At 33.3% G+C, this 22,431-nt stretch overlaps 1 protein-coding gene across 3 annotated transcripts in view; it reads right to left on the bottom strand.

The window, feature by feature from the left end:
- The window catches only part of LOC106467555 (monocarboxylate transporter 9-like), a 100,405-nt gene that overhangs the window by 14,825 nt on the left and 63,149 nt on the right, over positions 1-22,431 (bottom strand). For all 3 annotated transcript variants that reach the window (XM_022395756.1, XM_013927915.2, XM_022395757.1), the window contains 4 exons: positions 16,882-17,008; positions 9,121-9,248; positions 3,852-3,981; positions 1,905-2,186 (listed from right to left, as the gene is read on the bottom strand). In XM_022395756.1, the coding sequence (XP_022251464.1) occupies positions 1,905-2,186; positions 3,852-3,981; positions 9,121-9,248; positions 16,882-17,008 (667 nt within the window). The remainder of the gene's footprint in view (positions 1-1,904; positions 2,187-3,851; positions 3,982-9,120; positions 9,249-16,881; positions 17,009-22,431) is intronic.

Here is a 22,431-nt window from a genome sequence, read left to right as displayed (position 1 = left end):
TGGCAATAAATCTAGATAATAATAAAAAAGAAACAATTTTTATTTCAGCTGATGTTACTGATAATACTGATTTAGCTGATAATACTGGAGAGATGTAGACATTTTGGCAAGAAATCTAGATAATAATAAAAAAGAAACAATTTTTATTTCAGCTGATGTTTCGCCATTGTGACTTCATCAGAACTGTTCCCACTTACCCCCACATATGTTAACGTGAGACATCTGCATACTAATATGCAAATTATTATGCAGCAACATGGCAGATCTACTCTCAACCCCCTGATAGGACTACCAGAAGCTGGAGTGCATGAACGTTCAATATCAATCCCCAGTAACACCCCACAAAGGTGATGAAATGTGTGCAACATCATCCCCTGAATAGAACCACACCAAAACTGGAGCACATGGGCTTTCAACATCAACCCCCAGGACCCTCTGCACGAAGGTGGAGTGCATTTATGAAATATGCACAATACTATCCTCCAGATTGGACCTCACAGAAGCTGGGACACAACATCAACCTCTGGGACCCATCTCACAGAGGTGGGGCACAGGATTGGAGGATCTTTGCCATCTACACTGCCAGAATGGAAGAGATCAAAGAGATCACATTCAGGAGGTTATCTCTATGATTCACCACCCGAGCAGCTAGAAACTGGAAAGTGACAAGGACTCTCATACTCTACTAGAAGAAAAGGGGGAAGAAATGTGGTGGAGAATCTGGAGGAATGCTGATGCTGGAAATAGTGCAGTGGGTGACCACAAACTTCCTATTTTGAAAAGCAGACACCCCTGATTTATGCAATCTTGTAGAACACCCCATCTGAACAGTATGAATTATTGGCCTTGGGTATATATTGAGATTGGTTGGAATAGGTCCCACCCAAAGACAACTTTGGTGGGACATTCCAAACAACCCTCACCAAGCTACCCCTTGCAACATCATCCTTCACTACTAGAGTCCAACCCCATGGAGGTAGAGCATCAGTAGTAGTCAGGAGTAACCTGTGCAACATAAACTTCTAGATAGGACTGCACGGAGACAGGAGTGCATCCATAACCAGCAGAATGTCCAGAATAATCACAGTCCGCAGGACAATCAGATTCACGATCGTGCACCATCAGCCCCCAAGACCTACCAAATAGAGGTGGAATGACTGAGTCATTAGGAAGTAGATAATGTACTCCAGTATGGCTTTTTGTTGGCCATACAATGCAGATTTGTAGCATACCTGGAAGGCAACACTCACCACATGATGGGATCCTAGACCTAAAAAGGGACATTCCCCTAGAAGAAAAATAATAAATAAAAAAAACAACTTACAAAGTCACAGTTGAACTAATAAAATAAACATAAAAAGAAAAAAAAATGATACTCGAAGTAGTAGGAATAGGATTTGAAGTTGTGACACAAACTTGGAAAATCCTAAATGAAATTAAGTTAATTTGGCAAAATGCTACACTGAACAAACTTTATAAAAATAATAGAAAATGTTAACGTACTACTTTTTAAATTTAAAGAAAATTTGGCATGAAAAACAACACAATGTTAAAAACATCTGTACTTGATAACTGCCTAACAAGAAGCGATGGCTAGGTAGAATCAAACAAAGGGAGTCATATGCATTAGGAAGGAGGGTTGTTGCATGATTTACATGTTAAGATGCAGTGAGCCACGTTGATCGTGGGGTAGCTAGGAGTTTGAAGACTTGTGGCATGCAAAAACATTTTGCATATAGAGGACAGCACTGAACAATGTACGTGTGAGAAGAGGAACGGTACCATACTGGAAAAAACATTTAAATTTCACTGTACACACATCAGGTCAGGCTTAAATAAACCTAAAACAATCTCTAAACATCTTAGTTTAGGTCTAAAAGCATAGTACATGAAACACTACACACCTTGTACATTGTGATGACATACACCATCACTTGCAAGAGAAGTCCAACACACAATCCCAGAATGTACAACTCTTTTGTTTTGAAAGCATCTTTAACTTCCATATCTCCAGGTACAACTTCACTCTTAGAAATATCACTGTTCTCACTCTTGATGTTAAGCTTCTCTGGTACACCTTTTCCATTACTAATATCTCCAGTTTCCAACTTCTTATCAATCACTTCCTCCTTCTCAGATATTTGAGGTAGTTTTTCAGTGTCAGACTCTTTACAGTCAGAGGTTTCCTGAAGTCAAAGTTTAAAGTTTCAATATTTTCCAGGTTCATTACTTTCTAAAAGTATTAAAGGCATGATACTACTAGATTTGAATAAACTTGTCTTCCTTCTGAATTTATTTAATTGCATACACATTGATAGACTTGGGGTTTTCATCAAGTTCATACATATACCTTAAAAGACATGTATCTTCCAAGATATCTCAGTAGTAAAAACTATATCATGTAATTTTGAAATTTCTATAAGCCTACGACAAGATGTCCAAATTACGATATTGTCATCTAAAGACTGAAAAATTGATGTTGATCATCATAGTAATAGTTAAATATGTTATTACTGAAGAGAACAGGATTTTATTAAGCTTTCAATAAGCCTTATAATGTTAACAAACTCTTTTTGTGAACAAGAGGCAGATACTTTATCACATTATAATGACTGACATGGTAGTATACTGGTGGTACAGAATTCTAGTGCTCTTGAGGGTAACATACATGTGCTCATGTCAATGAATGAGTTATTAACCTAGTATTTACTACAAGCTCAGGATATTGGTGTAAACATGCTTTCAACACACACTACTAACTGAATTATTCATTTAAAACAAAATTGTATTATTGATGAAAAATATGTTGTTAAACTAAAAGTTCCAATTTTTTAATGTTAATAATCATAAACAGTAGTACTCCTCTTTTATAAATAATTCACACATGTTGAAGAACATAAATAAAGTTTGTAATGCAAAAACAAGTTAAACATGAAGGTCAATTAACATTACTAAATATAATTTGAGCACGTAATTGGTTTTTATTATCATTCAACATTCTCTTAAACTTTTAGAAGTCCCAACAGCTTCAAAGACTACACTTGAAAAGTTTTTAATGTCCTCCTTATCCATCATCCATATCTAATAATGAATAAAGGACAAACTATGAAATTGATAAAATGAGCGAGACTAAACAACAGTGTGAGTGTTGTAGCATAATCAATTTCAGTGGATTACCGAGAGATAAGCAACATTTGAAGTTAAAAAAAACTTATACAAAGATTAGCTTTTGTCTTAAATATTATGCTTATTGCTAGTTAATATCATCTGCAACAACTAAGCAAAAATATGATGTTCAAGAATACAAAGATAAACTGCTTGTATATAATTTAAGTGACCAATATATTTAAGAATACTTACATGTATGAGAAAAGTTTAATAATATTGCTACATTTAATACATATAAATAGCTGCATTAAATTTTCTTTTCAATGCCCATGACATCAAATGGTCCAACCCTTAATGGGAAGTCTTTGTTACTAAAACAACTACAAGTTATCAACTATTTCATCAAATCACACTGCATCATCTTTCATGCTGTGTCAAACAAATACTTTGAAATTTTCATATTCTACTTTAATTTCTATCCTAAGTATGTGTACATGAATATTTCTGAAGAAATAGCATTCATTATTCTTGTGAAGATTTTGTAGTAAATGTGGGTTATTTTACTTATATTAATGAAATGTTTTTTTTAATAGCCCAGCTCCTTTTGATGCATCTTACTGGTTGTAATAAAGTTGCTTCTGTGCATGCAATCAACATTTTTATATGTAGTTTACACAATCTTTTTTAATGAAGTGCAGTAACATGTCAAGTATTTTATCTCTATATCATGCTTTTATTTTTACCTTTGTATCAGTAATTCCTTGTTGTGGAAAAAGCAGGCAGCAAGCAATGATTTGGATAGTGGAATAAACACCTCCCATGACTAGCATAACATAAGGAACCTTATCTAGAAGGTCCTTATCTGTGAAATATCTGTAAAAACATAAAATAAGAATATATAGTTACTTAAAATTCTGTTAGAAAACTGGTAGAAATAACCCAAGATACCACTGTAGAGAAGGGAGTTTTTTGTTGTTTTTTTTGGGGGGTGGGGGTGGAACAAAAATCCCCTGACTCAACTTCATTGATTATATGGGCCACTGAAGAGAAAGTCTCCAAAATATCTTTGGAACTAATGTGTTTGATCATCAAAAAGTGTAGTTAATTCTGATTCCAACAATATATTACTTTTTTGTCATACAGCCAACACCTACTGATCTACAGTCCTTATAATCTCTGAAGTCAAGTCAAGGAATTTCATACCCCCCCTCCCCCAAATAGTTGGCTCTGCCAAGAAGCCACTTTCCATTGATCTAATTTTGTCTAATTTTCTGTATATAACAACGTTTATGACAAATACACAAATACATGTCAATCCTTTACTTGCCAGTTTTTGTAAAAAAAAAATCAAATTCTGATATTTGAGGCTTTTTTTGCTGGAAGATTGCATACCAACCTGTACTAGTTCACTCAACACAAAAGTGAATTACATCAATAAAATGTATAGTTCATGTTGATTCCAATGACATACTACTTTTTGTGATGTGACTAATACTTACTGCTTTATGACACATATAATCCCCAAAGATGACTCAGAATATATTTTTTTACCTCCAAATACCTGACCTCTGAAAAAAACTTTCTTTTATTTCAATGTTGTCTAAGTTTTAGTACAGAATATTTGTGGTAAAAATACTGCAGTGTAATTATCTTCTCTTACAATATTTTCTTAATCAAGCTCTACCTCTACTAGACTATAGATAGGAGTTTGTTATTAATTGTTTTTTTTTCGAAACATATTTTAATTCACTTAACATTTTTTATTTTAATTATTTCAAAAACATTAAAAGATCCTTAGTTTCAAACCCTAAATATATATAGGTTTGTTGGAATATATATTCAATATAAAGGCATGTACGGACAATACATTTTAATATATAGGTTTGGTGAAGTAATACATTCAACATATTATTTCAAAAAAATGTGTCTATCATTATTCTAATTACATCAATTAATCGATAATTCAATAATTTTAATGATCAATTAATAAAAATTACAATTATCACAAATATAATAAACTAATTGAAATAATGATTAAACTGATTATCATGAAAATAACAAAATAATCAAAATTAGGTCTTCCAATTATTCCAACTATTCAAGTAACTGAAATATTGATTGTTTATTGTCAAGCACAGAGCTACATAATGGTTTATCTATTCTCCGCCCAATTTTAGCTTAATAACTTGTATTCTTTTTATTTCAAGTTTATTCAGCTTTAGTGATTTGGGAGGAGGGCTCACCATCGAGGGTCTTGGTTTTGATTCATATCATATCAAACTTCCTCACCCTTTCTTTGTTATAGCAAAGCTACTAAGGCTATCTTGTCACTGTCACTAATTTTAAGCTACTGAAGACATCTGGTAGCACCCACTGCCAACTTTTTTATCTTCTTATACATACCATGATTTGAGAAACACTGCACCAACCAATAACTTTTGATTAATATGTTAGTAGTGCTCCTCAAACCATGGTATGTACAATTAATCAATTAGCAAATACCACAAAATGTTCAGCCCTAATCATTACATAAGTTTATTTGAATGATACATTCAATGCATAAATTTGATGGAATAACATAATATTCCTAAGCTCAATGGATTAAGATAATGATATACAAGCTTATTGTGTAGGCTGGGATTAAGATAATCTGTGAATTGAAATTCAGAAAAATAGGAACACCACAAACATACATACCGGGTAAATTACTATATTTTAGAGAATTTTAGTTTTCTACCTTATGTTATTAACAGTGTAAGTTTCAGTACCCTATTCAGAGTCTTGCATACAGCTATTCCTGAAAAATGGAGTCTAGATGCAACTTTTGCATAGAATATCCTTAATGAGTCAAAAATTTGATTTATATGTGCTTTTCATGTGGTCTTTCAGTCTTCAGAACTATAAATGGAACCACACTAGTAGTACTGGCCATAGCATGATTGCTTGTACTTTTATACCCTTTATTCTGGTGAGGCACTTTCTGATTTGTTGGATAACAACCAATAACAGTGTAAACTACAATGTGTGACTGTATGCCGGTGTAGTTCTTTTTCACACAATAATGGAATGATACTCTCACAGTATTTGCCTTTTATATCCTTATTACTCTTCACTTCCATAATTATTTCCACTATTGTATTTTCTTTTAAATTATGTAAATCAGTAACGTTGCTAATAAATGTAAATCACAAGTAACATTACCTCACTGTAAGATCAGCAAAATTTCCTGTTTTCATTGCTTTTATAAAGCACAGTTACAAGTTACAATAGCTTGAATTCACCTCTTAAACAGTTTTACACATAATGTAGAACTGACTGGATCTACAGTCAGCACTAACTTAGTTGTGTGAAAACTTACAAGATCTCACCAACTAATAATTTGTATATAGTGCTGCTTAACTAGTAAACTTGATGTAGTTCTGAAAATAGGTTTCAATACATTCATGCACCATTCAGCCAGTTAATGGAACTAGAAACAGCATAAATACCAAACACAGAAATGGTCTGGCAACTTCAAATATTTCTTTTTCAAATGTGCCTTTAGACATATAAAAAAACAAGTGCAGTCAGTGCTACAGTTTGTAATTCAGTAACGAAAGTATGTGTAAAGTACAAATTATTCAGAAGGAATGGGTAGAAATAAAACTAGTACTGGAAAGTATTTCCTATCTAAAAAAAATCAGGACAAAAAACCAGACTTTCTTTTGTAAACAAAATACACATATCACCTGAATGAGTAACCAAATGAAAAACTGCAAGAAATGCCTTGTAGTAGAGACATATTTAACATGAAAACTAGCAAAGACCTAAGCATTAATAAACCAAAAACTAGGAGCAAGCATACTTAAGTACCACAGCCAGAAGGTATTAATGAAACAAAAAGACATGAATTAGTCAATAGTGTGTATCATGTGCATCTAACAGCAAATACTTTGAAGATACTAACTAGTCATTGTCATACTTTGTTTTAACATTGCAAAGTAACCCTCCATCAGTTTTCAATTTCACATTATATATGGGAATGTAGAAAAATCATGTTTGAATGTTGCCAAAAAGAGCAGTTTATGCCATAGGCATACTAGAAAACACAACCAAAAGTCCATGCTTGATAGCTGTGTTCCACTACATACATGTATCTTTGTAAATTCCCAGCTAATATCAATCATTAATCCTACTAAACGAGGAATTCAAAATAACTGACGTAGCAGGAATTCAATGTGATGGATGAAGTAACCAGTATAATGAAATCACTTGGAACCTTTATAATTACCACACCAACACTAGCTGTCTACAAGAGTGTCAGCATAACCACAGAAAGACAAACAGGTGAATATAAGGTTGGCAAAAGATCCTAGAACATGAAATAAAAAATATGATGCTGTAAGGTTCTTGCTTTTAACATTTAGTTTGTCTACAAGAATGTCATTCTAACCACAGGAAGATACATGAGTGAATATAAGGCTGATAAAACATCCTCCAGCATGGAAGAAAAGAAGTTTCACCATGCTTTGCTTTACAAGCCTGGCTCAAACCAAGTTCACTTTGTGGGCTCTAGTAAGCTCTGGATAACCAATGCCTATTACAAGAAGAGTGATCAAGGTCCAAATCTTGTATAATAATGTCTTCTAGGTAACAGAAGACCTGATTGGTTGGAGATGATAATTATATGAGAATACACATAAAAACAATGAAATAGAATATATCAAAAGTTAGCAAATAACAACTTAGATGATACCAAACAATCAGTATATATATATATATATACTGGAAATTATTACATATATTTTCATTATGTATAGAACAATGAAATCAGCAGTATGTGTATTTTATCACTAACAACATCACAATAGGATATCAAACTCAAAAGGGTGTTCAAAAGAATCAGCTTTCTTGTTATTACTTAAATGTTTTTAAGTCAACACTGCTCTTTTTTCTTTTCAATCTTGTCAATTCCTGATAAACTTCCTTTAATTGAACCAACACTATTGCAGGAATGCTATGAGGTATAAACTATAAATGTGGGTTATATCACCATACTTTTAAGTAAACGGTAAATATTTATATTTCAACACAGTTTTACTATGATGAATTCAAAAACATATCCCCACTAGATCAGTACAGCATTCAATCTAAGTTATAATTCTGGATGTATGAAAAAGTGCCTAGGCTTTAGGATTTTCAACAATAGAATATCAAGCTTGCTGGCTCAACAACTAAAATTTTCATTAGGCTTTAAGTGAGATACAATGAAACTCATTTCTCTGTTCAGTTTTCTAACAATATTTCATAAAGATAAACAATTAATTCTTTTTTACATAATTAATAATAGAAATTACAACAAATATCAAGGCATGCCCAACATAAAAAAAAGTGAATGGATGGTGTCCATTTACCCTAGAGTTTCACAATAACATTGCAATCCAAATAAAAAAGGCTTACCCATCATTCACTACAGCACTACATTCAAAATAAAGAAGGCTTACCAATCATTCACTACAACACTACATTCAAAATAAAGAAGGCTTACCAATCATTCACTACAACATTTCATTCAAAATAAAGAAGGCTTACCAATCATTCACCACAACATTACATTCAAAATAAAGAAGGCTTACCAATCATTCACAACAACATTACATTCAAAATAAAGAAGCTTACCCATCATTCACTACAACACTACATTCAAAATAAAGACAGCTTACCAATCATCCACTACAATATTTACATTCAAAATAAAGACAGGCTTACCCATCATTCACTACAACACTACATTCAAAATAAAGAAGGCTTACCCATCATTCACTACAACACTACATTCAAAATAAAGATAGCTTACCAATCATTCACTACAACATTACATTCAAAGTGAAGAAGGCTTATCAATCATTCACCACAACACTACATTCAAAATAAAGTAGGTTTACCAATCGTTCACTACAACATTATATTCAATATGCAGAAGGCTTACTCACCATTCACTATAACACTACATTCAACATGAAGAAGGCTTACCCATCATCAGCAGGTGAAACATTGGTTGGATTTACAAAGGCTGTTTGAATGTTATTGAAAGCTACAGGACCAACTCCAAAACCTGCTGTTACCAAAGCAAGGGCTAGTCCTTTTCTATATGGAAACCACTGAAAAAGATGTGTATAATATTTTTTAAAAAAATCATAGACAAAAATGAACAAAAGTACACAGGATTAATAAAAGCATTTTTCTCTGAAACAGAAATATATAATGTTACTAAATAGGTAAATTGGTGATAAGTTTACACAGTACCAATAAAAGCTCTTTTATTCTGAAAGACCACTAACTGAGTATAAGTGATAAACATAATATATGTGTATATAGTTAAAAAAAGAGAGCCACTCAAAGCTGGATTCAATATTGACCTTACTAAATTTCTGAATTTTAAGGCCCCTATTTTGTTTGTTGTGTGCAGGGCACGGGTGTTCGTGAGTTGCACATTGCCATGACATAGAGCATTGTCAACAAGAGGTCTCAGCGGGTATATTAACTGTGCCCTTTTTTCTTTATTATTGGTTACAAAGTTACAAAGCACTTCTCTTCAAAGTTTAAAGTGCTAAACATTTCAAACTTATTTTCTGTGTTTATTTTAGTTTCAATGACTGAAGTGAAATCCACTGAAAATAAAGCAACAAATTACCACTTGTGTCAGACTGTTTACGTAACACCATAATACAATACTCTTGAGAGCAACAAAGCACGTGCACAGAAATAAGCAGACTTAACCCCTGATCCGAGAACACAATGTGGAATTTATCAGCTTATGTATCCTACAGTGTTTACAATGAGAATTTCCCCAGAGTAATAATATTGCACTTTCAATCTGTGAAAACGTTTATTACAGTATATGGTTAAGAGCCGATCCAATAAACATCGCAAGCGTTTTAATATTGGTTATCCTTCCGAGATGTTTGAAAGTTAGTGGTATACCATACAGCATGCTTTATCGAGTGCCCTCATAGAGAATGAAACTAAAGACACTGCCCTTAATCCAGAATATTGAAAATTTAGAATCTTAATTCTGAATACTATTTTGCTAAAATAAAATGTATTTTACAAATAATTATAGTTTCTGCACGATAGCATCACTGTTTTTATTCACCTTACAAAAAGTACTCAGTTTTGAGACAAAATACATGTAAAACAAATGAGCTTATAAAACCTGAACAGTTGTAACAAAAACAAGAGTTTGATAATATTAGTTTTAGATGGAAACTTCTTGATAAATATACTAGCTATATATCAAATGTTTAAAATATCACTAAGGTACTGTAACACTTCATCACATATAATAGTTTAAAAAGCTACTTTAATACTTTATATAGCTTAAAAATTCAACTCCCGCAGGCAGAAAGAACACAGAATTTTAGTCTTCTCTGTTGTTGTGGCCAAGCAGGTTTGTGAGGTCTTGCTACTGTATCAATTAGGCCACATTGTAAGTGACTTGCATCAAATACACGAATGCTATTTCTGTATATCAAACCTTTTCCTAATGAAAATTCAGAACTGCAAATATGTCTATAACATATATTTTGCTATAATTAGAATCAACTTTGAAAATTTGAGCCCCTATCAAATTCATTCTGTGTCCATGACTGAATTAGAACTTTGATTAAGGCATGAATGATAACAGCCATAAAGTCAAACTAGAACAACACAGAGTAGGTTGGAATGAATGTTTGTGACCATGGACCTTCTTAACTTTTGATCATTAAGCTAACCCTTCTAAGCATTATTTATAACTTTAGTCTACATAATGCAAGTACAAAAGACAGCTTAATGACAATTTGTTTCACTGCATCAAACGTTGTTTTCTATAAGTGGCTATTTCAGATTTCAAATATATTTTTAGCTTGTTCAGATGTTTACAATGTAAGTGAACTTGAGTATTTTTTCATTACTTCAAAGGTAATATACATATATATGCAATCATTTCTCAAGAAAAAGTTATTTTTCTCACAATTTGTTTCTTTTTTTGCCTGTATTATACTTTTTAGCATTACAAACCATTACGTACTATTAAGTCCAAACAAATGAACAGGAATAGAAGCTTAGTAGTACAGACCATTTAGTATTGTCATAAAGTGTGATCTATATAGATGTAAAGGCTAAAAAACAAACATTTCCATGGAAAATTGAATTTTATCTTGAGAAATAAGTGCACGTACATGAATGATGTGATATGCTTAAACTAATGAGATAAACTTTCAGATAACTATAAATATCAACTCCACATAGATAAGAAGAAGAACACACTTTCTTTTTCCCCAGCTCTAGGTGGCTTCACACAACGATGGCTCACTAAAAACTTGTAGCCTCAAACACATTCAGTGTTACTACGGCCCCAGTCCTCAAATATGGTGCCACAAACCTTGGGTCCACAGATCTTCTACGATGCAGCACTGACTCATCTGCTTCTGCCTAACTTCTAAATCTGACACATCAACAGAGCAGAAATCCCCAAAAGACAGTTCCATGTTCCGTATCCATAAAGAAGGTCACCACTACATCTGATGCATGCCTTGATCAAACTGTATATTAGAAATTCCAAGCTTTTACTGATTGCCCACGAGAATGGTATAATTTTTCTCAAGGATGCAGTGAGTACTCACATAAAAATTGCTTACTATAAAGAAACCCTGAAAACATTTCAGTTTAAGTCTATTCCTCCAGTGCAAGTAGCACAGTCCAGCCAAATGGGGAGAAAAGTGTTAAAGTAAATGAGAAACTAGCCAACACAGTAGGCTGTTTCATGGTACAAATCTACAATGATGCTAAAAAACTTACCTCGTCTGCACATTCATTTTCAAGTCAAGCAGCAGTAACAGAGATTCCAAATGAATGATAATAGACTAAAGAATATTGGAGTCAGAGAACTTCAGTATCTTATTCAAAGAGCGATCAAGAATTCCTGGAATATATTACTGAGGGTGACAGGCAGCACATGACAGATGAGATGCTCAAAAAGACTGGTACTATCTCTCCACTATGATGGCAGAATTTACAGGACCCAAATCAACGAAGTCTATGTAATTAAGTTGGCGACAAAGACTGGCAAAGAAATTCAGTACTTCTTTGGTGCTGATGAGCCTGAAAAGCAGAGTGCAAAGTGTGTTTTGTGCAGAGTCGGCATACTTAAACACAATTTGGGAACAGGAATTTATGGAAATCTTCACCCAGATATACTCACTTGTCATAGGTGGAACAAATACGAATACTGGGTAGAATGGTAGTCTGTGGAACATGATTAGATGTATGCAAACACAACTCAGATGTTGAGCTGCTGCTTCTCCTGAAGATTTGGTGTTATGTGAGTAGGTCCAATCTGATTTGGTAGTCAGTGAGTGATACAATTTTGGAGGTTAGTCATATTTTCCAATAGCTGATTGGGATGTGCTCTTTCTTCCATATGTCAGGACTCCATTCCTATGAGTTACAGGTTATGGCTGCTCATTACAATCTCCAACTAATGAATTTACCAAGAGATTTTGAAGTGAGATGGATAAAATTTACTTCCAATCTCTTCATTGCCATTATGCCTTCCTAGCATAACTTGTTCTGTTCTTTCAGAACCCCAAAGAGAAGTCAGCTAGTGGATTTTTCACTTCCTCACAAACACTGACAATCTCAGATTGCTGGCATTTATGGCTAATACACTTGATGTCTTCTCCAGATATCAAAAGCAGCTCCAATCTGACTCGGTTGGTTGGTAGTTTGGTGCTTTATATCACAAAGCAGCAAGACTGTCTGCACCAAACAACCATTAAAATGCAAAAAGAAGTAAAGTACCATAAAATGTAAAACGAGAACAAGATAAAAGTGAAATAATGTCAAAAAATCAGGTAAAAAAAACCTAATGGACACAAAAAAAATAAAAACACAATCAAGTTGGACAGTGTCACCATCAACAATGACACTGTAAAAACATCAGGAGTAAACTATTAGAAAATACATGTCTAAAATGGTGCTGCCACTCACATTCATAATGATGGTACAAAAGTAAAAACATGGACAATTATGACCTGATTGTCACAAAGATCACTCATCATATAAAAAAATGATGAGTAAAAAAATGTGATTAATGCATAGCCTAAGCAAAACAACATCCTCCCTCTGATCTTTATGGAAACAAGATAGCCAAGGAATAACAGAAGATGTGATTTGGAAAAGGTTGTTATGAATTTGCTCCCCCCAAATCGAAACCCAACTTCCTTCCCTCAATCCTTATGGAAACTAGACGGCCAAACAACAACAATCATAGGTTTGATCTGAAAAGCTTGTTATGAAGTTGCTCACCCCAAATTGGCTGCTAACTGGCATGAAGCCGTACCTTGATCACAGGACCAAAGTCCACATATGGGACAGGTATGGCTGTGACAATACCAGAGCAGACAGACTTAGCCATGGTGTCAGAAAGCTCATTCCCACAAATACCAACATGGCCAGGTATCCAAAAAAAATTGAGTACAAACAGAATACACAGAGAAAAGTGGGCTAGTAGTTTTTGAATATGTGATCCAAGGAAAGTGAAATGGCATACAACTCACCCTAAGAGGGTTAGGAATATCAGGCCATACCTTACAGTTCAGATAACCTGAGTTAATAGTGGCAGGCAAACATGGAGATGTAAATGTCAATATAAGACATCAGTAGGCAGCATGCTTCCATCTTTATGAGTAGAGATACGTTGCACAACAGAAACTCCTTGGATGGAGAAACAAGAGTGGATCTCTGACTCACGGATGTTCCTTAAATCCCTCTCAACAATAACTCCTTGTGAAGAATTCAAAATAGCATGGGTGGTAACTGCAATAGGTATATCACCAATGGCCTTCGATTTCAAGAGGACTTTGCTGTGTTTTGGTGTAGATGTTTCCATCAAGATGTACCCACAACGTAGCTTCTTAACTGACTTTGGAGAGCCAGCAAGCCCCTCTAATCCCTTCTGAAAAAAAAAGGGGAGTCATTTGACCTAAAGGTTTGTCTGATGAAGAATGAAAAATCAAGGTACAGAAATAGATTGGGGTAGTGACTACTGATCAGTCTCTTATAAATGTGGTCACTTTCCTATAAAAGTGGTTTGTTATTGGTTTCTTTTGGGTCACTGGGTGCAGGATCCATAAAAATGGAGAAAATTCAGTTCCCACTGACCCCATCCACCATGGAGCCATACAAGGGGAAGCACTACAATGCCAAACAATGACATTGTGGCTATGCCAGGGTTTCGTGGGCACTATACCCAAACAACAGCATCAAACACAAGGTCCACAACACCCATTGAGAAATTCCAACACTGGTACTTAGTTGATGCTAGTCCAATAGATCCAGCCAATTTACCCTGGGGGAGCCACCCCAAAGCCACCCATCTACAGGAATTAAAGGCCAAAGTGATGTGTCAAAGTGCCACTGATATAAACTGACCCATCAAGTGGCACCCCTCAACCACCAGTATCCTCTGCTCCCTTCATGGGATGCCATGCACAGCAAACAAGTGGGTAGAAGTTCATATCCCAGAGGGGGTAAACTGAAGAGACAGGTACTGGAATCCACCTTGAATCCACCAATCTGACTCTGTAACCATCCTGAATGCGGGTAGAATGGCATCCCAAGTGAAGCTAAAACTTAGTTCATTGAAAGGGACATTGCTACTAAGAGGTTAAGTTGCTACACTGCAAGAACAAATGGAGCAAAGTGAATAAGATAGACAAGTGCACCTGAAGGATGTAAAGCTCCACATCATAGCTCAGCAGTGCAAAGAACACCACTAATTTGTTACAGATGGGCAGGACAGCTGTGTTCAAGAATGAAATAATTGATTTATTTGTAGAGTTTCTTAAACAGAGATTCTCTGATAATGATGAGCACCTGTTCATCAACAAGCTTTCTGTCATCTTGAATCTCGATGCCATGTATGCAGTTATTTGCTCTGATTTGGACATGGAAGAGTTTGGACTAAAGTATTGTGAGCTGATGTTAAAGAAATATGCAAGAAGCCTCTTTGAAATGTGGTGCATTTGCTTGCTGAATCTAAACACAATACAAAAGTCAACACTGCTTGCTCATGTTCTTGCAGTTAATCCACACATTTAGCACCTAATTAGTTTCAGCAACACCCTGACAGGTCAGCTATGCATTAAGAGTTTGATAATCTCTCCCTCTTTGTCCACTACAATATTCTACTTTGTAAATATTGTGCTGCTCTGTTTTGGCTCAAGAAGCACAGTTACAGAGTCACAGACAGACCAAAGGGAAAATAAAAGTGGTATTTTTATGATATTTTTCTTGAGGAAAGTGTCAAAAGAACTCAAGCAGACAGTGGAACCAATATCTCCAGAGACAAGATCAGCAGCAAGTGCAAGACAAAGCCCAAGAAATTTTGATTTAATACTGGTAATTGTGTTGAACATATAGCTATATGCCATTTAACATTCAAAGTTTAGGTCTAATGTTCAATAAAGAAATGCAGTATTAAATCAGTTTCTTTTTCTGTATATTATGCAATTTAAAACTTCATAAATATTTGGTTACAACTGAACAATAACTTTTAGAACTGCTCATTTGTGTAAAACTGTGCATTAGGAAAAGCCTTGTTATATATATTCATAAAAAGGTTGCCCAGAGGACACACCAAGTCATCTAAGTGGTGTTATTCAAAATTCTAAAGTTTGTGTTAGTTACTAAATACAAGTATGCAAAATTGCTAAAACAATATTAAGTGATTGCAGAAGAAAATATAGTAATAGTAAGTTCACATAGAGTTATACAAAGAACAAAAATAAAAATTTAGTTACACTTGTGATAAAACACTGCTTTATTTTTATTCAGTACCGGAAATATTCAACTTGAAAATTTTACTGCTAAACCATATATCTGGAGCATTAATAGAATGATGAGAACATGAAGAAATGTATTAATAAACACATGTAGTTTTAAGTACAAAAGAAATATTTTCAGATCCATTATAATCTTTGCAGAGTTGAATGTTATAAAAGAACTAACAAAACACAGAGTAATTTTCAATATATCATTCTTGTGCTTTTATTATCTTAATCACATATAATAGTGTTGTTGATTAGAATTTTAATGTTGTTGTTTCAAGACAAACATTAAAAAACACATTATTTAACCAAAAGTGCACAGGGTCAGGCCGTTTGACCAACCCTGTGCTGGAAAAGAAATGTTGACTATAATTCCAAATTTACTTTGTGTATCTACATGAAACAAGGCAAGCTTTTAGTAAAATATACAAGTCTGTTGTACACAAAAAATCAAATGTGTTACACACATATTTGTACTCAAGACATATCTGGAAATAGACTATGTCAGTCTGACTCAAACAAGTTGGAGTGTAAGGTAATGTTCATGTGAAGAATAAAAATACCTATATCCATCTGTCCAGTTGGCATATTGCATTTGCATAACCTATAAAACTCTGACATTGTATCTGATATTTACTCTCCTCTGCCACAAATTGTCACTTAATCAGTTATTTAGGGTAAAATGAATAGTTGATAAGTCTGACAACAAATACTTAATACCACACTGAATGGCACTTTGTAAAAGGTTGTGATGTGCACTTTGACCCCCAAAGGGTTAATATTCTTCAAATACTGACACTTTGTGTACATTCTTTTTATAGAACATACATATACCACATTTTTGTGGGAGAAAAAAAGTAATGAAGATTTATCATGGTTTAAGTTTGTAATAAGCATAAGATGAAACTGAAAGGAAGCTTACCTGCATAGCTAATGTGAATGGTGGAATGTAAGCTATTCCTATACCAAACCCTGGAATTAACCCATAAGTGATGACTACAGCTGCAAAACCACTGTTGATGGAGATAGATGTCAAAGCAATTGAACCGCTAAAACAACAGAAATATAACAAAAGTCATTACTAAATATCTTTTAATAACCCAAGTATTATATTTAGTGTTCTTGTATCTTTTCTTTGCCTTTCACATTCATATTAAGCAGGTGAAAAAGTAAGAACCTCATGAATAAATTAACTAGTTTTGTAAAAGCATTTTGAAAAACACAGATTTTCTAGGTTAAGGATAAAAGTTACACAAACAAATAAATAACTAAGCCTCCAAACAAAATCCTTAGATATAATTCAGTCAGATTTTCTAATTTAGTTTGTTTTTTATTTTTACTCAGGTCTAAGCACTACTAGAAGGGAAGAAGAAATTACCAAGAATGATATGATAAACACTCACAGACCTGTTATGAAGACCTTGACTATTTAAAGCTAATTATTTATACAAAACCCCAAGCATCACAAACTTAATCAAAATATTCATCAGAACATTTACAAGTAAATGTACATCTAAATCATTGTGTGATACTTCATAAATGGCTTAACCACTGAAAACGATTGGTGGATAAAACTGAAGAAAAAATCTTCCTATAAATTTTCTTGGATTTATCCAACCTACACAGTTCAGCCTGTTTCAGGTTCCCTTAAATCCTTCTGGTGTTAGAAGTCATACTTACAATTTGGTTTCTCCTCAACTATATATACACACATACATATATATATTGGTGTGCAAATCTTGTATCTCATTTTGAAGCTTGTATTTGTATTACTTGTCTTACAAAGCAAAATTACCCCTATGTTACTCAAAATTATCAATAAATATATTTCCCAGTCAAATTTCCAATACAATTTAAAGAATCTGTAGATATTTTATATCTAGACAGGGGAGCAAAGGGTTCAAAAAAAGGTTCCATGGAATTTTTTCAGTTACAAGCTTGAAACCTATATAAAAATGCTTTGAGTCAATCCTAGTTTCAGAAAATCCATGTTACATCCAACCTTTGAACCTATATCTGATATGACTTTGGTTACTATGGCAACCAACCATTACTATAAATCAAACAAAATTTATGACAACCTGTACCAACTAGTAATCTCACTAGTCAGTTATATTTAATATTTTTCTAATTTATAATTAATGTAATGAAGTCCAACATCATTTAAACAACACAGAGCTCTTTGACAAATTTTCATATTGAGTTAATAAACTTTATTACCTTACAAAATCGCAAACAAAATATTAATTGCATAAAAGTTTTTACAAATAATAATTTGTTTTAAATATTTAAAATACATACTCCATCTAGTAGTTTTTGATATTTCTTTATTTTATTTTTTTCAATAAATACCAGTATTGTTTGTCAAATCTTGTACATTCTTGCCAGAATTCTGAAAAATACTTTTTATTTTTCAACAATGAAAGACGTATTCATTTAGCTGATACCTGACGTAGGCCTGTAGCCAAAATTAATCGTTTTTTAATGGTGGTTTTTGGTTATGGTAACAAAATTTATTAGCTTCATATAAAAGGTTGTTTGAAAATTTGAGGAAGTAATATGTTTATTTTAATAAATGCAAATTCAGCAGTTTTAGTGGTCATATTTTCAGGTTGTTAAAGGTTTTGTGCTACTTGGTATGTATGATATATTTTCATAAGAAATAGTTTAGGATTAGCCATGTAATTTAATCATAAATTATTGTACCTAAATACAAGGTTTTCTCTGGCTTTTCATATTTTCAATCAATCTTGTATATAATTTACTAACATTTATTTAGTGTAATTCATGAAGAGAAATTTTTAAGATGCATAAATTTCCATTTCTACACAACACCCAAGAATTTTATCTGCAAATATGCACGTCAATTTTTCTGCCCATCTCAAAGAATAACTGTTTTTGCTAAGAGCATATCATCCCTTGAGAGTATTTTACACTTCTTGATTTTCAAGCATTTCCCTTGTCTTTTTCTGTTTAGTTTATGTACAGGCCTTGGTTGCTACCCCTTTTACGTTGTCATATCACGTGGTTTAACTATTTATCAATGAAACACAGCTTTGAAAACAGCTATAAAAAAGTTTAAATATAATTGGATAGAGCAAGAATTAGACTTTTCACATGGTTGTGGAGTAAATATAGTAAGTTGAGCAGTAGTTTATGGTTTGGTGGGAAAGTTTTTGCAGTGAGTATTAGTTGTGTTAAACTATACCTGTTTGAAAGCTACCAAAATTTTATAAGACATCAAGTGAGCTTGAGTTAGATTTAGTGAATAAAGTAGATGACAACAAAATATTCTGATTACTCAAATCCTTATTTATTGAATATTATGCTTATGGTGTTCAAACAATGTACATGAATAAACCAGATAATTGGCTACTTCATTATTTCTAATTGCAATCAGTAGATGTTTTAAATATAACATTATTACACTTATTAGTGAAAGTAAAACATGTTTTTATTATCTGATTAACAACTTACTTGATATAAACAAGTCAATGGGAGATTATAAAAACAAACAAAATGGCAACCACGAGGTTGGCTCAACACTAGCTTTAGAAATATTTGTGCTGAAAGTTTTTGCCATTTTGTAGCCACTTAATGTGAGAATAAATCAATAATAGGTTAGTTTAATGTAATCAACTAATGAGTCTGACGATTAACAGACTAGAAAATTTCATTTGTAATTCTTTAGCACAACTGTTAGATCTTTAATTTTCTATATTTAACTTTGTCATGTGATATACATCAAAAAACAACAACTGGAACAAGTTTGCAAGAAACTTTATCTGTCTCTTGAATTTATGAAGCCAATGTATGATGTGATTTTAAAATGTAACATAGGCACGTGCCCTTATTGTTTTTTCTGTTTATTTAATTTTACATATTTGTCTGCGTGATTCAGTTGTGGATTATGGTTTTTACTGTCATTATGTGTTTTTAATTGATAGAAAACATCTCTCTATACATGTGTTTATTTCATCCATAAGACTACTGTAAGTTTATTTATCTACATACATATATTAATATGTTTTCCAAACCCTAACCTAATAGAGTTCTGGTTACCTAGATTTCAATACCCATGGTGGGCGGAGCACAGATAGTCCATTGTGTAGCTTTGTGCTTAATTACAAACGAACAAACAAATTACAATCATTAAATAGATAGAAAATAAAACCATTCAGGATTAATATTACCTTACTTGGAAATGAATTGGTGCCAGACATAAAAGTTAAAATTCTGGTAATCACAGTGACCATAAACACTAACAGTCTGAACACATGTCATCCACAAGAAATTTGCTGACGTCTTTACTGCTTTTCCTTTACAAAGAAAACAAAACCCATGTAGCAGTACACCTGCTTTACTAACCTAGTAAATATCATGTTTCCTTGATTTCTAGTAACATTAATTCATGTTAAATATATCATATACCCGAGCAATGGTCTATAACCAATACAACAAATATTGAAATAGTAACAAATTGATAAAAAGAGAGCATAACCTCAGTTTCTCGCAAGAGAAGTTGGGTGATTTGGCGTAAGAGCAAAAATGCCAATATGCATAAGCATGACTCCCACACTACACACTTTGAATTATGCAGTGCATGTGAAGAAAGAAACAATAAGACCTATCAGCAACAGCAAACTGAACAAATGTTTTGTGTAATAAACTGGTTGCCAACACATTGTTAATGGAAAAAGCAAGAATATGAAGAAACAAATGAATTGACTAATTTTTATAATTATTGTAAAACAAGGATTTACATTACTAAAACCTATAAAAGGTACTTTATGATTTTGGCAAAATTGGTGGAAGACAGTGCTACTGAAGAGTAACTGTCACATTGGTGGGCTCGTCTTGATATATACATAATTAAACTACACATGATATTTACATTACTAAAACCTATAAAAGGTACTTTATGATTTTGGCAAAATTGGTGGAAGACAGTGCTACCGAAGAGTAACTGTCACATTGGTGGGCTCGTCTTGATATATACATAATTAAACTACACATGATATTTTTGTCACAGAAGTTCTATTTTCTTAATTTAAAGACTATCTATGCACGAACCTAAGGAATACATACAAATGTAATTCACTATATATATATATAGTGTGTGTGTGTGTGTCTCAAATTTGGACGTTTTGGTAATGCAAATTTCATATAACATTCAAAATCTTACATTATTAAAAATTGTGTCTGACGTTTATCAAATTAAGTAATACATGCCCCTATCTATTTTGCACAGTGTTTCTTTACCTTGTACTTTTTGTATACATCACTTTTGCTAGACTTTCACGTTTCTTACATTTAGCTTCGAACTGTAATATTTTTCTATGAGAGCATAAAATGTTTGGTTGATTTATTATTTAGGCAGGTATATTTTGCATATGTGAATTGATGTAGTTATATATACAAATTTATAACTACTTATCTATAGGCCTCACCGACCGGGTAGGGTTGATCTATAACCATAGGCGGTCTTACCTATTGGGCAAACTGAGCAATTGCCCCGGTCCCACACATGGAAGGACCCCCGACGCTATGCCTTTTAATCTACTTCTGTGAATGTAGTACGTGTTATGTTAAAATAAACTTTTTGTTGATATGCCGTTCTTATTCTGAGCGCTTCATACACAGCATTCATACTTTACCTTACTTTATTTTATACAATGAGGGGTTAGAAAAAATTATATTTATGGCAATTTGAAAGCAATGTTGAGCTTGGAAAAGCATACGTACGCTGAACAAGTGACTCGTTCCTCTCGTGACTCGCTTATTTAACTCCTCAAGCCACTCGCACATATTCGAGTCGGCCCAGAGTTTTCTTTTCGTTATGAAAACCCACTTACTGAATTCTGTCCGGTGCTCTAGAATGACCAAGACCGCCCCTGTCTATAAGTTACACCATTATAAACCTAAAACGCTACAAGTAATAATTAAATCAAATCAAAGTGTTAGGTTTACATAAAGATGCTGATACAGATCGGTATAAAACTTGTTTTATTTTCACAGATTCGCACTTTTGTAAGAAATGTTTTCATTCGCCCTTACAAAAGTTCGCGGTAATGCATCCTCGCATTTGTGTTAGTTCGCGAGACTAAAAAATTATGCTTAGTCATGTTTGGCTGTCACGCTTATGAAACTTTAAGCACATAATAGTCGTGATCGCGCAAAATTGCTCTTATGCTGTTCGCTGTATGACAATATCGCTTATTATGCAAAATCTCACTCGTTCGGGCGTCCCAGCAAGTAATACCAGGTATCTCTCCCTTATTTTTATCGCAAAATATTGATTTACAAACACGCTGTGATTTTTCTTCTTCTTTTTGTTCAGGTCTTGTAGTTTATAACAGAAGGTTTGATAATCTGTATGGATTTTGCAAAATGTAAACATTTAAAGCCCATTTTACGTTGTCAAATTAACATAGCACATTTAGCATTATTAACACACCCATATTTAAGGATT

Source organism: Limulus polyphemus, unplaced genomic scaffold (assembly GCF_000517525.1).
Source record: "Limulus polyphemus unplaced genomic scaffold, Limulus_polyphemus-2.1.2 Scaffold2659, whole genome shotgun sequence".
NCBI classification, from domain to species: Eukaryota; Metazoa; Arthropoda; class Merostomata; order Xiphosura; family Limulidae; genus Limulus; species Limulus polyphemus.
Note: the sequence above shows the minus strand (reverse complement) of the source record. Positions and strands in the feature narration are given on the sequence as shown.